The sequence below is a fragment of the Nothoprocta perdicaria genome, unplaced genomic scaffold, assembly GCF_003342845.1.
Source record: "Nothoprocta perdicaria isolate Ctin4 unplaced genomic scaffold, notPer1 scaffold_116, whole genome shotgun sequence".
Classification (NCBI taxonomy): domain Eukaryota; kingdom Metazoa; phylum Chordata; class Aves; order Tinamiformes; family Tinamidae; genus Nothoprocta; species Nothoprocta perdicaria.
Window position 1 is genome coordinate 989,421 of NW_020454272.1, and position 15,736 is coordinate 1,005,156.

The 15,736-nt window shown below is 37.9% G+C and overlaps 1 protein-coding gene across 1 annotated transcript; it reads left to right on the forward strand.

Annotated features, from left to right (window-relative positions):
* The first annotated feature begins 4,106 nt into the window (after positions 1 to 4,106).
* Positions 4,107 to 14,559, forward strand: TMPO (thymopoietin). The gene is made up of 8 exons (XM_026053479.1): positions 4,107 to 4,239; positions 5,402 to 5,560; positions 6,379 to 6,479; positions 9,575 to 9,694; positions 9,794 to 9,889; positions 10,389 to 10,499; positions 11,726 to 11,820; positions 12,913 to 14,559. The coding sequence occupies exons 1-8, from the start codon at positions 4,107 to 4,109 to the stop codon at positions 13,202 to 13,204; spliced, it is 1,107 nt and encodes a 368-aa protein (XP_025909264.1). The 3' UTR covers positions 13,205 to 14,559.
* The last annotated feature ends 1,177 nt before the right edge of the window (positions 14,560 to 15,736 follow it).

Here is a 15,736-nt window from a genome sequence, read left to right on the forward strand (position 1 = left end):
TAATAGTAAAACTGGAAATTTATGAAGACTGGATGTGCAGAAGGTGAAACTGGATGCTAAAATAGATGAGAGAGTGCAAAACAAAGATTATAAGATGTGTGTTACTCAGTAAAGGAAGAAAATTGATTCAATGTGGGCTGCATGGTTGACTCTCTGAATTGTGGTCAACTGTTCAAACAATGAAGAATATAGTTTCCCACCTTTGTGGGATGAGGTGACTGAGTAATTCCCACTTCAGGCCAGCTTTTGTGTGGCTAAATTTTCCATTGCAATGTCTGACTTTCTGCAGTTCTAGACTCTTGAGCTTATAATGCTCCATATTAATGTGCTGGTGTAATAGCAGTCATGTTCTAATAAAGCAGACCCAAATGTCCTGTTGTAGTAGTTTAGTCTAGCACTGCCTGTCAGCTGCTCAGCAAGGACACGTGCACGAGCCAGATCTCCTTGTCAGCATCTGGTTGACTGAGCCACGGGACCATCTGTTAGTTTGGTTCCTTGTCTTGCTTTTTGTTCTGAATTTTCAGTTTCATCAAATTCTCTGGAAACAACTCTTCACCTCTCTCAGATGTGCAGCATTCACAGAGCAGATGCATTCACTTCATTAGATAAAATTTGAAGGAGGAGCAGGGGGAAGGGAGGGCTGGAAATTTCAAGTTAGGCATTTGGAGAACATAATGACCTTGGTAATTGAGGATGAAAGGTGCTAGCATCTCTGAATTATGCGTAATTTTCCACTGTTTATTTTGTCTGTCATGTAACTTCTGTAATTAGCTTTTTTCCTAAGCCATTTGAAGTCAGAAAGTTCAGCAGGCTTGAAAAAGGACAGTTCTCCTGCAGAGAATGTTTGTGTATGAGTGAGTGAAAAATACAGGGGGAATACAGATCCTGTATTTCAAAGTATAAGTCTATTATTGATACTTAAGCCATGTAATTCCTTATCTCTTTCCCCACCATTATAGAAAGAGGTATTTGTTGTCATTGTACGAACTGGAGATCGGAAGTGCTTTCTGTTGGCACAATTTGGGCTTTCTTAGCCTGTCTTAACCTCATTCAGAGGGAGAGTAAAGAAGCCCTGAGCCTCTCTGCTGCTGTTGATGCAGCTGCACCTGTTTAGGATTAAAGCCTTCAAGTATCGTAGCGTAGGTGCTGTTCAACTGTTGGGTTTAGAAAAAGGTTTCTTTTGTGTAATGTTCTCCAGTTTTTCATTTTAATTCTTAATGGTTTCTTCAGTATGTTACCTGAGTTCTGTTTGTGTTTGGAGTGCTGAGCTAGTAAACATAGCAGAAAGCCTGTACCAACCTGGTCTGTGGCTTCTGGATTCCCATTCAGCAGGAAGATCAGAGGCGAGGTGAAGGATGGCTTCCAGGTTTGAATTCTCATGACTTTGCACTTTCTCCTCCTCCTTAATTAATGAGAGGTAACACCTTTTTTTTTTTTTTTTTTTTTTTTTTTTTCAATGGAGCCATGTCAGCTCTCTGTGTTTGTGGTGAGCTTCTCCTGTGGTTTTGGCTTCCTATTGCTTTAGAACTGAGAATGCTGCATGGGAGGCCTCTGCTTATGATTCAGTTCAATATGGGCTTGAAAGACTGGGTTGTAGCTGTCCGAAACTAAACCGGACAGATGTCACCGTAAAACTACCACCTATGTGGTATGAACAGACCTCTCTCAAGTGTTAAGCATGCAGATCCTCTTTCATGTGCTAGTTTGATTTCTAGCAAATGTCAGTGACTATGGAAATATGGCAAAAATTATATATAGGCATGCTGCTGGTTATGGTTGAGCTTGCAAGATATTCAGACAGGGATTTATTGATCTGGGGAGAATGTTAAAGAATATATGAGTTTATAAGGCTAAGTGAGCTATACCACTTTACTTGGCAAATCTTAGCATTCACTACAATTTAAAATGTTTCACCTCCGCACTACAATAAGACAACTTTAGCTCAGTAACAGAAGTGATCCTTGTTCTACATTGTAACTAGACCCCCCCCCCCCAAAAAAAAATATAATTACATATATATATATATATATATATATACTGTTTTTTCTTCATTTGCAAAGACACATTTTAAAGCCAGGTCTCTGGTCTGTTTCACTGTCTAGTCTTGTGGATAAGCTGTGATGACACACCAAGTGAGGTGGTGCCTTAGAGTTTAAAGAATCCCTACTGTTATGCTAGTGTTGTTCCAGAGCTTCATGCTGTCATTGCCACATCTGAGATATTAATTTCTTCTTTCTATAAGTTACTAGAGACTGAACCTGTGCTCTAGTGAGTGTTTTAAATAGTCACTTATTACCTGTACAGATGAAGTTACTTGCTTGAACTTCAAGGACAGCAGATATTCAGAAGTAGAAGTTGAAGGTCTCACAGGTAGGTAATCAGTGGATCAGCATGGGTTATCTTAAATATGATCAACAGATTCAAAAGTAAACAGAGTGTAAAAGTCTGGTATAGCTATAGGTTTGTTGGCTGGTACGTAGTGAATGCTTGGTTTTAGTTGTTTCAAAAACTAGGTGCTTACGATAAGGCAATAGAGGAGTGATTGATTACGTGAAGTATAAATAAGACAATTCAGTGATCATATTCTTTTCTTTGGACTTCTTGGAGTCTGTTTCATTAAAAGCAGCATGAATTCCTGGAGACTTTTGTTGCTATTCAACAGCTAATTTTGTTTAAGCGCATTATACTGGTCTCAATCCAGGAGTTAAAGAAAATTTATTTTATGGATTTATAGAAAGCAAATTTATAGATTTATAGAAAAACTATATAATAGCCACTTTTATTTGAGAACTTTGTATAATCCTTGTTTAGCTTTAAAGTATTAGGGTTTCGGGACGGGACCAGACTTGCATTGTAATTAAATATTGACCTATTCCTGTGGCAGACTACTGTTGACTCATAGTGGCCAGTCTTCTGCCATCATTCTGCAGCCTTCTATTGCTAAAAGGAACCAGGAGGGATGTTAGTATTGAGGAACTGTCATTTGTGTTTGAAACTATAAGTATCTTGCTTTTCTGGGCAACCAAGCTGGGATATAATTAGGTGTATGCCTTTGTACCTGTTTATATCCTATGACTGTGAGATACCACTTTGAAATAAGTCATATCTGTGTCAAAATTGTTCTTAGCTGGAAGTGAGCGATTTGCTAAGCATATTTCTTCTGTCTTCTCATCTTCTTGCAGACCTTGGAGCTGTGAAATGTCTCTTGTAGGCTTCCCAAGTTGAACAAATGTTATGATCACTCCGCTTGGATCACTCCTGAACTAGCGGAAACTGCTAGTTCAGGAATAGCATCTTGGCAGATCGTGTTGATGACAATCTGTAGATGATGGTAGTGCATTGCCAACTGTTCTGGTAGTGCTGCCAGTTGAGTTTAGGATCTGCAGAGCTACAATAGCAGCAACCTGAGCAGACGGGCAGGATTGTGAATAATTGAGGATGATCTTAGTTTTCTTTTCCACATGCTATTTGTAGTTAAATAGAATCATGTAGATAGCAGTAGGATAAGAGAGGGAGCAGTGGGAGCTCCATGAGGATGTGGATAGTGTTAAGTATTGTTGGAGGAAGAAGGACTGACCTGCTAGGTGGTGGAAGAAGAAATGCAAATGGAACATATTTTGTAGTTTACAGTAGTAATGGCAAGCCCTTTTGGTATTTTAAAAAAGTGTTTTACTGGTGTCAAACTTGTCACTTGTGGGAAGGGATTTGTCATTACTGTCTCAGCGTACAGGCATGATCCTTTGTTTGGATTTCAGGTGTAGTCCAGAAAATTTCTGAAGAAATTTCGAAGGCCTTATCTCTGCAGTCATAGGAAAAAAAATCCTACGTGTTGCATTTTTAAAGTTTAAATTTAAACACAGTCAGAGTAAGTGATGAGACCTTTCGTACTAGGAGGCTTGTAATGGGTATTCCATTTTAGAAGTATGAAACGTGCATTTGCTTATTGGAGCACAATAGTTTAAGTGCTTCACATAGGCTTTACTGTGGTATCGCAGAAGAGAGTGAAATTTTTCTTCTTTTATAGTTAGGACTTTCATTTCTTCCTGTGATCTCAGAAGAGACATGTGTTTTCTGTATTAACTAGAATCTTTTTTTTTTTCTCTCCCATGCAGAAAGCCACAAAGAAAACTGACAAACCCCGGCCAGAGGAGAAGGATAACCTAGATGTAACAGAGCTCAGCAATGAAGATCTTCAAGAGCAGCTTACAAAATATGGGATAAATCCTGGCCCAATTGTAGGTAGGTCAACTGAACTAGAGATAGTGTATGTAGATATATTGCATGTGTATACATAAGTTATTTTATGTATCTCTAAACTTCAGCTCTGAGTACTCTGAGCATCTCTGATATGACTGCTTATTAAGTTTAGTACCAATGCTGTGGCAATTTTGTTTTCCATCTATACTTTTTTCATTAGACTACTTGCACAGAAAAGACTTGAAGCAGTGCTGTGTAGGCAAGTTCAGTTTGCTCCTGTTGTGTTCTGTGCCAGCTGGACATATTCCAACTTCCATTCTGAAGTTGTGTAACTGCTAAAGTTCAGTTCTGGGGTAATACAGCCTTCTGATACAGAGTTTGAGATCTGGGACCTGAATTGAGGGAACTTTGCCGGAGTGCTGCTTACTGCACTGTGAAGTAATGTTTTGCTTTACTTATTACTTTATTATATTATTACTTTATGATCCCTTGAATCTTGTGCTTTACCTTGTGTTCTAGCTAACGGCACCAGATGAGCTAGGGAGAGGCCCAGTACCCAGCTTAGCCTCTTGTCTTAGGCAGCCTCCTGTGATGGGGGCTTAGCTCCTCATCTCTCAGATTTTATACCACATTGGTACCTTGATTTCACAACTCTTTGGGAGATGACTGCTTCCTGTAGCATGCTGATATTTCTCCTGATGATGTGGAGTATACTCCACATACTGAGTGAATGGAAATGCCAGAGGTGCAGGCTATCTAGAGTCACACTTCTACACAAACAGTATTCATGACTTCTCATTCTGCCAGTTTCTGCTGGATAGCATTTGAATGAGTCTTCTGAAAATTTCAAAAACCTATACAGTTTGCTGGAAGGATCCATGAACTTGGAGATGATTGATCAAGACCTAGTTCTTTAGAGGGTATAGAGGCCATCTTGTGAGAGACTGCCACTTTTTTTAAAAGGAGTTTCATTTTGGAAGATGACTGAATTTGCTAACACGGCAAAGGTCAAACTGTGAGGATGGGAAGGGGTAAAAAGTCACAATGGGTGGAGACTGGGTACAGGGGTAGAAGGATTCTAATGGAAGCTGCCTGAAAACATAGCATAGGTGTTGACTCTTGCAGATTCCCAAGAAATAAGAGCAAAGATCTAGCAGTTAAGTCAGGAAGCCATGGCTTTAGTGTGTATCCTTCCTTTTTGCAGCTACTACCAGGAAACTTTATGAGAAGAAGCTTTTGAAGCTGATGGAGCATGGTCCAGAGCTGAAGTCTGCTGTGCCTCCCCCCACAGTCACCTCATCTGCCGAGAACACCAGGCAGAATGGAAATAACGATTCCGACCAGTACAGCGACAATGAGGAAGGTGAGGCTGAGGTGGAGCTTGAGTGTGAACTGTTCTGTTATATCAATAGTAGCTGCAGTAGAAGAAATTCTAAAATCTAGAGAGGCATGATCAGACACTAAAAGTGAATAAAACCTTTTGTACAGGACTTGATCCCTTTTATGCTATATTTCTTTTGGAGTTGGTTTAGGATGGGTTGTTGGAGGGGAGATGAGAGTGTAGACTTAAAATGTAGATATTTTTGTGTGTGTATGTATGTATGTCTGGATTTTTTTTTTTTTTTTTTTTGCTTTTGTGTTATGTCAAAAACTTCCCTGGACATTAGATTTGGGTACTTAAAATCTCCTTTGTATATTTGTGCTTGGTTTGAAACTGAGGGTTTGAGAGTTAGGAGGAGAGAGGGAGAGGCATCAGGTTGTACATACCTGTGTAAGAAGCTAAGAGACTTTAATAACTAAAGTTTAAATCTCCTGGTGTAATGCTATTAGAGTTTTAAAAGGGTGTGATGGATAATGCATCATCTTACTAGTAATATGACTGCTGACCACTTGCTCTTCCTTTGAATCAGAAAGGAGTACCTATGCTTGAAGGAAACAAAACTGAAAATGTAGATGTTTTGAGTAGGAAGCTTTTATTCCCATGACCAGAAATATTTATCCATAACAATGTAATATTATCTCTTAAAACGAATTCTATTAAAGTACAGGTTGGTTTACATTAATACAACCACCAGTAATATTGTAGATTACATGAAAGCTTGAGATAAAAAGACAAGCAGGTTCTTGAATTATTTTGGTGTTTTCAACTGTCAGAGTAATGGTGATTTTCTTTGTTTCTAGATCCAAAGACCGAGCTGAGGCTTGAGAAGAGAGAACCACTAAAAGCCAAGACAAAAGCTCCAGTAGGGCTCAAACAGAGAAGAGTTGTTGAGCACAACCAGGTATGTTTATTGTAGTGCCTTCTAGAATAGCTACTAACTGCAACTGTACTCACTAATCACCTTTTAATATAATCAAATTTGACTAAGTGGACTCTGTTCTTCAGAGCAAGTGATTTTTTTTTAAGCTTGCTTTATTAACAGCATAAAAAAAAGTGAACTAACTCTATAGCTGCTTTTTCTCTAATATTGAAAAGTGTATGGGTTTGCTAGCTCTAGGAAACTCTAAGGAAACTTAACAGTTAAGTTTTGGAGACCTGGTAGTTTAAGTGAAAAGAATGGATGTCGTTACTGTGTACCTGTAAACAACAGCAAAAGTTACTCAATTTCTCAAAGGAAGACTGGAGAAAAATAGATACATCTCCCTTTCCTACCTGTGCCCTTCATCCATATCGGTGGCAGTGGTACTTGGAGCATACTTCTAAGTTGTTGAAAAGATTGCTCTTACATGCTAGCTATTCAAGTCTCACTCTTTGTCCTTAACTTACATACAGAGTTATTAGTTCCCTTGTCTCCTTGAAGGAGGAATCTTGCAGAAGCACCTTAAATCTTGGAAGTGCTGACTGAATATTGGAATTAGTTCATCTGTCCTTACGTGACAGGGTCACTGAGTAGCCCACTGCCCAGTTAGATTACTGATATCATTACAGTATCAATGAGTTTTAACAGTGAGGGTGACAGAGCCCTGGAACAGGCTGCTGAGAGAGGTTGCGGAATGACCCTGCCTGTGCAGGGGGGTTGGACTAGATGATCTCTAGAGGTCCCTTCCAACCTCAAGGATTCTACGATTCTTAGGAGTGCAAACTAAACTGACTTAACTTCTTCCAAATTACATGGTTCCCAGAACATAGTCTTTTACTTATTCAAGCAACTTCCATGCAAGGTAGTTTTTATAATGGGCATCTTACTCTTTAGGATTCTTAAATGATAAGAATTACATTTTTCTAAATTGTCATTCATCTGGAAGTTCCTGTCAGCTTCAGTATGGTTGGAGTATTTAATAAATTTGGCCATCAATAAATTAAGCTTCATAATTCTTTGGAACATACCTAGATGATTATAGCTACTTCTTCCAGACACAGCCACCCTCTCTGATATTTCTGTGGCATTTTTGATTAGTATTCAATCAATGCAGTAGTCATTTTTTTCTTTATTAACCAATTTTACTACAGTAACAGTCACCATTCTGTTTTCTCTTGCAACCTTTTATATGTAATTAGAACAGGAAAGCTCCAAAATATTGCATCTGTAATACACAGGTAGTTAAAGGAGTAGCAGTTTACTCTCAAATAAGATGTTTTCAGAGTTAGATTCAACTGTGTAGACCTCAGGAAGCAGAAAACTGAAATGTTTTCATGTAGCAAATATACCAAAATAAATAGCTGTATATTTTGCTAAGGTGAAAGATAGGTGAGAGATAACTGGCCATGTTTATTTTGGAGTGTGTGGGGTGTGTCTGGAGTCAGATATTACCATGACACCTAAATGTGTCAGGTGACTGTACTTGCTTTAGAGTTGCATCTACTGACATTCACTGTGTGGCACTGGCTGAAAGGTTCTAAGGCTCTGAGGAGCACAGGGGCTGAGCTTGTTGGTACTGTGGTATGAGCAGACCAGCATGTTGCTTCTAGGCTCTTGTCACATTATTCTTAGCCCAGACACACAGAACTGAAAGGATTCTGTATATGTCACCTGGTTCTTAACTATGGATTTGGCACCGATTAATATCGCTCTCTTAAGAGTGCAAATAGAAAGGCTTTAAAGAGGCAGCTATGCAGGGTCTTTGGGGGCTGAACACTTGTGTGGGTCTTATCAGTCAGGTAGCAAGAGTGCTGGATGAATGTGAGCTCAGCTGATGGTGCATTATTTGCCAGGTCACAGTGAACTGGAAAAGTTGGAATGAAACTGTATTTGAATGTCCCTTTCAAATCATTTAGATAGGGGCTTAGTGAACAAAACAGTGAGCTTAAGGTCTTGTGAAGGATGGCACTGGGGAAAGAGGACTAGACCACCTAAATCCTAGAGTCTCCTGCAGTGTAGGTGTGCTTTCTCCTTTGGAAACTGTACAGTGCCATTCTGGATGTGCTGTGTTCCCATTTGCTTGTTTTTCTGGCTAATTGGATAGCTGGACTTACCGGTAATAAAATATGCAACTTTGAATTATAAATGAAATATAAATGTTAACATGTTCTGTGGCATACACCTGATAAAAGCGTGAAACAGAAGTGGCAGACGATAGCTAAGGTAAGGTCATTTCAGTGCCTTGAAAGCAAAGCAAAACACTTGTGCTCCCTCTGCTGGATATGCAGTAGCTGTAACATGGAACATGTATATGGAATCTTAAAGTTGCTCACCTTCTGGTTTAGTCAGAGTAATTTGGAGATACAGGTAGGGAGCTCAAAACAAGATGCTATTAGATGCTTCATTCATTCAATTTTCACAGTTCCTAATGCTTTTTAGACTTACAATGTTGAACCTGTTTCAGGTTGATCACTTGAAGACCCCCATAGTGAAATGAAACTTGTTTCCGTGCAGAGTTAAGATTATGCTTTTTAGACTAGAACACGTGTCCAAGTCATATCTACTCCTTCCCCCCCTCCAAACTGTTTGGAAATTAGGTCCTGTAGAAATGCAGATGGCTGTGTCTAAACCAGTTCTATCTCTACATGTGAAAAGAAACTCATACTTAGGTAGAGAGTTGTGGTGATGCCTTTAGCATGTGCTTATAGTTCGGTTTATTCTTTTTTTTTGTCTGTAGATGGATGATATAATGGGACTGAAAGTTGACACATGCAGTATTCAAGAAAACAAGCTCTTTCCCTCTGCTACTATGAGCAGGCTGTCAGTTCTGTTTTTATGATAGGGCATTATACACTCATTTCTTTGGAGGAAAATAATGCTCTCAAGGTCTGTGTTCAACAATAGTGATCTAGCTGTCCATACATTACTGAATGCACTAGGATCCAAGATTTGTTTTCTTTGGATTGTAGACACACTGCTTCTGCAATATGCATGCTACTTGGCTTTCGGTTACGGGTATCAGATGTTGAGACTTGGCTTTTTCATGCGTTTGATAAATATGTTTGATGCTTGACTAGACCTATTCTCAAGATGGAATTACTGAGACTCTCTGGACAAGTGGATCTTCCAAAAGTGGACCTCTGCAGGCATTTTCTAGGGAGTCTACAAGAGTGTCAAGAAGAACACCAAGGAAAAGGGTGATGAGAGGCTTATAATAGACCTTTTCCTCCCCTCCCCACTACTGGGTCCCAGTGGTGACTTTATTCAATTGTTTTCTTCTGTTTTTGAATGAACAGGTGGACGCTGTAGCACAGTTGCCAGTAGATGATGCTGTAATGTCAGAGAGTACTCCCATAGCTGAAACTATACTGACGGCAAGCAACGAGAGCCTAGTAAATATGCTTAGTAAATATACTTTAAGTATGCAAATGGTATTCTTTTGTAGTATACATTTACTGACAGAATTACTCTGTTTTAAACAATTTCTTTAAAACACTCCTGTATTCATTAGTAGACACCTAGGTCTCATCTAGTGTCTTTTAAGGGTGGAGGGTTGAAGAGAACTATTGTAAAAACTTAGATCTTTTCATTTATTTAATTATGTGCAGAATATCTGATTTTAAGCTTTGTTTTCTTGTGAACTAAATAGGGTTTTTTTATGTGTGTTTCTGAATGGATTAAAAGAAGCTACTTGGAATGCCAAGCAGTGTGCTTTACTATGCTTATTTTGATACTGTTACATAACCTTTGTGAGTTAACTTCTAGCATGCTTATATTCAATGCACATAAAGATATTATTGTTTAGTTCTTCTCCCTCCTTTTCCCCGTCTTTCCCCTCCCCATCCTGTATTTTGGCTAATTCTGAGTCTGCACAATTTTGAATCTCGGCAGGTTGTCAATAGGGTGTCCGGAAATTTCAAGCATGCAGCTCCTACACTATCAATCAGTGAGTTCTCAGACATGCCCAGAAGAACACCAAAGAAACCACTGATGACAGCTGAAGTAAATACACTCTAAACTTAGATTGCTCTTGCTTACTCTTTGGGAAAGAGGCTCTTGTGTGTTTACTGACCAGAAGAGAAGGGGTGGAGGGTGTCATTGATGGGGTGGCATGCTAGTCAAACTGAACTATGCTATCACATCACATAAATAGAGAATGTAAACTTATGCGATCTTCCTCTTCCAGATTTATAACTTGTAAATGAAAATGTCTTGCTTTGTTTCAAGCCAAGTATGTTTTGGAGTGTTATGTCTGCCTGTGCTGCTCTCTCTTTCCCCATACAGAATGTCACGTTTGCTTTTAAATTGTTTTAGTAGCTCAAAGACAGCAGAACTTGATCATATGGTTTTGGTCTTCTAAAACAGCATATCCTGAAGAACTGTAATTTGTCTCGATTTAGGAAGTCAAATAGTGGGACTATTTTACATGAAAAGTCTGAATTGTAAAAGCATGCAAGTAGGTTCCTGTCAGTTATTGAGAAAGGATAATTCTTGAAGCTCTCAAAATGATTTGTCCCTTGGAAAACTGTCTGAAGCAAATATATATATTTTTTTATTACTTGTAATGCTGTGATAGTATGAAATTATGCAAAATATTTTTTGGCCTAATTTAGATGGAGCTTATTGTTTCACATAGTTATGAAAGGAAAAACTTGAATTAACACTTGTGAAGGCTACTTTACTAGTAGATCTTTCCATTTTATCAAATGGGCTACTTTATTTAAAAAGTGAGTGCCTGCAATTCTGACTTAGATGTCAGACAAAAGTGTGTGGGGAAAACCTGGTGTTCTGTTACTTCATGTTGCATGAATCTTTCCAGTTAGTGTTTAACTGGAGCAGTGTTTGTTACAGCAAGAAGAGAAAGGCTGCCATCAGTGTTCTTGTAATCATGTTGGCCACAGACAGTCCTGTGATCTGCTCAGCACAGCCATGATAGAGGTTTTGGTTAAGTTGCTATTGATCATCTAGATGTCAGATGTAATCATTATTTATACAAAATATTCCTTCTCTTAATGAGAACACTGAATGCATTATGATACCAAAAGTGACCAGAAAGATGCTATTAACAAAGATTAAACCCATTTTTAAAACCCATGAAATAAGCCTCTAAAATGCCACTGGGTGACTGTCCTTCTTCCTTAAAAAATGCACCTGCTTAAGGTTACAGATACATCTGCAGGAATATTTTGTTTTGAGTCTTTTAGGCCTATAACTTCATGTTTTTCTAGGTGCTGGAGAGAACTCATACAGAAGAAAGACAAGTAGAAAGGGATATTCTTAAGGAGATGTTCCCTTATGAAGTATCAACACCTACAGGAATCAGGTATTACTTGAGTTTTTTGGGGATTGGGAGGGGGTAGTTATTTCTTAATCAGTTCTTGTAAGCATGTTTAGGCTTGGAGGTGTTTCTGATTAACTTGCCAGATTTCTAAGCAACAGGTTTTGCATTCTGGCTCAGTTGCAGTTGGGATGACCACCTAGCTGCTCTTTTTTGTTTTATGCATATAGTTTTGTTGGCCAAAACAGCATCTTTTAATATAAAATCGGGGCAGGGAAGTACTGTAGCAGTCATTATTACTGGAGCTTTTGGATACTGAAAGTTGAATGGAAAGAGGTTTTCTGTGTAGTAACATTTAACAATATTTATTTATTTGTTTATTTATTTATCGTGCTAGACTAACTCTTGGATTAAGGAAACATAGATTTTGTGTTCCTCTTCAACAGTCAAAGATTTTTCAAGTACTTTTGTTCTCTAAGTAATAGTCCTGTGGCAGTTAAGGACTACTTAATGTGAATAAGGGCAGCACCTGGGAAGGGCTGCTGCTTTTCTTTGTATTTAAACAAAAATGAAACAGCATTCATTTTCCAGGCCCATGGATAATTTAGCTTTTTTCTACTGTAACTTTTTTTACAAAACCTTGGCTTGTCACTCTTAAGAATATAGGAGGAAGATGTTTCCCAAGGGTTAGACAATAAGAAATAAACTCTTAAGTCATTTCAGTCATGCCAGTTGGCTTTTTATTTCAGTGTAATCTGCAATTCTATAAGAATGTTTGGAACTAGCTGCTGTGTAATATTTTCTTTCCACTTGATTTTTTTCTCTAGTTTTGGATTTATGAGTAGTTAAATATATGCCATTCTTGTATATGTGCCACTGTGTGTGTGTGTGTGTTCTTTGCACATAAGGACAAGACAATTTAAATGCAATTCTTAAATAGAACTGTTTTTTTCCTTTTTTTTGAGAGGGAAGAAGAGAATGAAAAGGGGAGATGGGCACTATGTGTGTGGCATTATATCTGATAAGTTACTATGAAATATATTTCGGTACTCCAGTGGTTGGAAGTGGCAGTACTAAAAATTTCCTATAAAGCTTAGCTTGCTCCCTTACATTGTCAATTATTTTTTTAATTGACAGTGCTAGCTGCCGTAGACCCATCAAAGGAGCTGCTAGCCGGCCTCTAGAGCCCAGTGACTTCAGAATGGAGGAAAGTTTCTCTTCCAAGTATGTTCCAAAATATGGTACCGCAACAGACATGAAGGCGGAGAAGCCACCAGTAAAAGAACGCTCTATTCCCCGGTGGATAAAAATTCTTCTCTTTGTTGTTGTTTCACTTTTCTTGTTTTCAGTCTATCAATCTATGGAAACAAATCAAGGAAATCCTTTCTCTAGATATCTGAATCTTTCCTCTGGGGAAGGTGACAAATGAGTATCTTTCAGAAAGGCTCGCCCTGTTTGGTCTCCTGTTTCTAATTGTAGAGAACTCTCCTGCCCTCTCATCGGCCCAAGGACTATCTTCAGATAATGTGATTGGAACCTAGTAAATTGGATAAATGAAGCAAGATAATATGAATGGACATCAATAACTGGACTTTGGACTAGTTGGAGATCACATTGCCATAGGAGTAACATTTTTTTAGATCTCGAACTTTTTGTAGGCTTTATTTTTTTAATGTGGACATCCTTAAAAATTCATTTTTGAGAAATTGTATATTTGTTTTTGCAAAAAGTTTGAAGCTGAGAAGGGCAAAATTGTAGTAAAATGTGAAGCTGTGTCTTTAAGCTTTTTCTTTGTACAGAAAGGAGGTTGTACTTCTGTCTCTGGATTATAGTGGAGGAGGATTTTAACACAGGTAATAAAGGGAAATACATTTTTGCAGTAACAGTATAACTGCATTTGATCTCTTTTAGCATGTAGGGAGAGTACAGTGATAACCTTTTTCTGTAGATTACTGTAATTTTTTAGTAAATGGAACTAAGCTTGTTTGCATTTCTGTAAAAGTCTTAGCATCATATTAGTAACTCTGTTTAAGCGTAACATTTTTTAAATGTATCACTTCATTTTAGTACTTAATAGTGTAGGAGCTGAAAACATTAATTGGCAACATGTCTTAGAGGAACTTATTTATTAGCAATACGTGTGGAAAATAAAATTTGCATCAAATATAATTTGCTACTAAAATACTTTTGATGTCAGGGTGGTTGTCTGAAGTAATTCTAAATTCTGAATTTAGCAGCTTTTGTTTAAAAGCAAGGTCTTTCCATCACAGCTTTGTATGACTATCTGTGAATATTCATGTAGAGAGGTATTTCTCAAAGCGTGAAAATTCCATATGAAGTCTTATCCTTATATGAAGAGGGCATTGCTGCATTATCTGCTACCGTTTCATCTTTTAAGGTGAGATTTACTACTTTCATGCAGTTGAATATTTGTCTCAGTGGAAGCATGCTGAAATACTCTACATTGTGTAATTAGTTGTAAGCAGCTGACTTCACTAGTACCAATGAAGAGTGGTAAGCAACAACTTAACGTGAATGTATACATTTTGATGTACTTAAATCTGTAGCATACAGATAACTGGTCTCATTGCTTAGTACAAAATTGCAATAATCCTCTTTTTACTCTTAAAGTGCTACTTATGAAAAGCTGAGGACTTTAGTTAAACGTAGTCTATACCTTGTCGCTATAGGCACAACATTAATGCTTAGACTGTAGCCATGGGGAAAAGCTTTTCTTTCTGTGAGCTTTGGGATAGACATGGTAACTGGTAGCAAAGCAATAGTTTTTCTTTCTGTTAAGATTAATATTTTTTTCCTCTCAAACCTGTCTTTTGAGTAATCTAAGTAGCTAAAATTTGTGTCCATCCTATAGAAAATTGTAATGACATTCACTTTTGTTGTCAAAATGCAGAAAAATAAAAGTGATATCAATGTGTGTGGGCTTTCCTTATTAAAATAAATGCTTTGCTGAAAAACAGTAAAAGCAAAACGCCTGTGGATCAGTGGTGTCTTTTTGTGCTCCTGCTGGCTATTATGTTAATGTTAGACTGTTAATGTCTAACATAATGCAGGGGAATCTAATAGTTTAATAGAACACAAAAAGAAGCAATTCATGTATTCAAGCTTGTTGGGGGGGAGGGGAAATATTATGCTTGCACCTTTAACATATGTCCAATCTTCATTTATTTCAGTTGCTATATTAATAAATATGTGTATTTTTCTTTTTTTAGTTATATGAAATACTTGCTATGGCTTCCTTCAGGAGTATCATTTAGCATCTTAAAGTAAAACCAAAAAAATACACTGCAACTAAATGTCACCATTCATTTATGCACTGTCTTGGAGAGTCTCCTACAGGAACTTCTCAACTTCATTGTTACTTCACACAAGGTAAAGACTTTTCCACATAACTGCTCAAAAGAATCTACACAAACTTGAGTTGTAGTAGGAAGACAGTGTAATCGACACACACACACGCGTGCGCACACACACGCAGAGAGCTGCTTCTACTTGAATCATTTCATGTTGGGGGAATTTGGCACTGCTTTTTCTTACGATTGGTCATATTACCTGTCAGAATGCTGAGAATATTTCAGGTGCTAATTTGCCAGTCTTAGAGTTACAGATTTCTATTGGTAATAGAAATTCTGTTGGTGAGTTTGTGCTTTTCCTTTAAATCATGTGCTACTCTTAGCACTGTCTCAGTAATCTGATATCAGGCTGAGAATCACTGAACTCTGTCCTGTCTGGGGTTGAGACTCAGCTTGTCTGATAGGGAAAGGCTGTGGGAGCTTAAATGTGTAGCTTTAGTTGAGGCATGCTAAGTAGACAAATAATGGTTTTCAATGACAAACTTGTAGAAGGAAGCTCTTTAATAGAAGGAAAAAATAGTAATGATAAATGACACTACTTTGGGTGGTATTTTTAGCTGGTTTTGATAAGGCAGCAGTTCCATATTTGG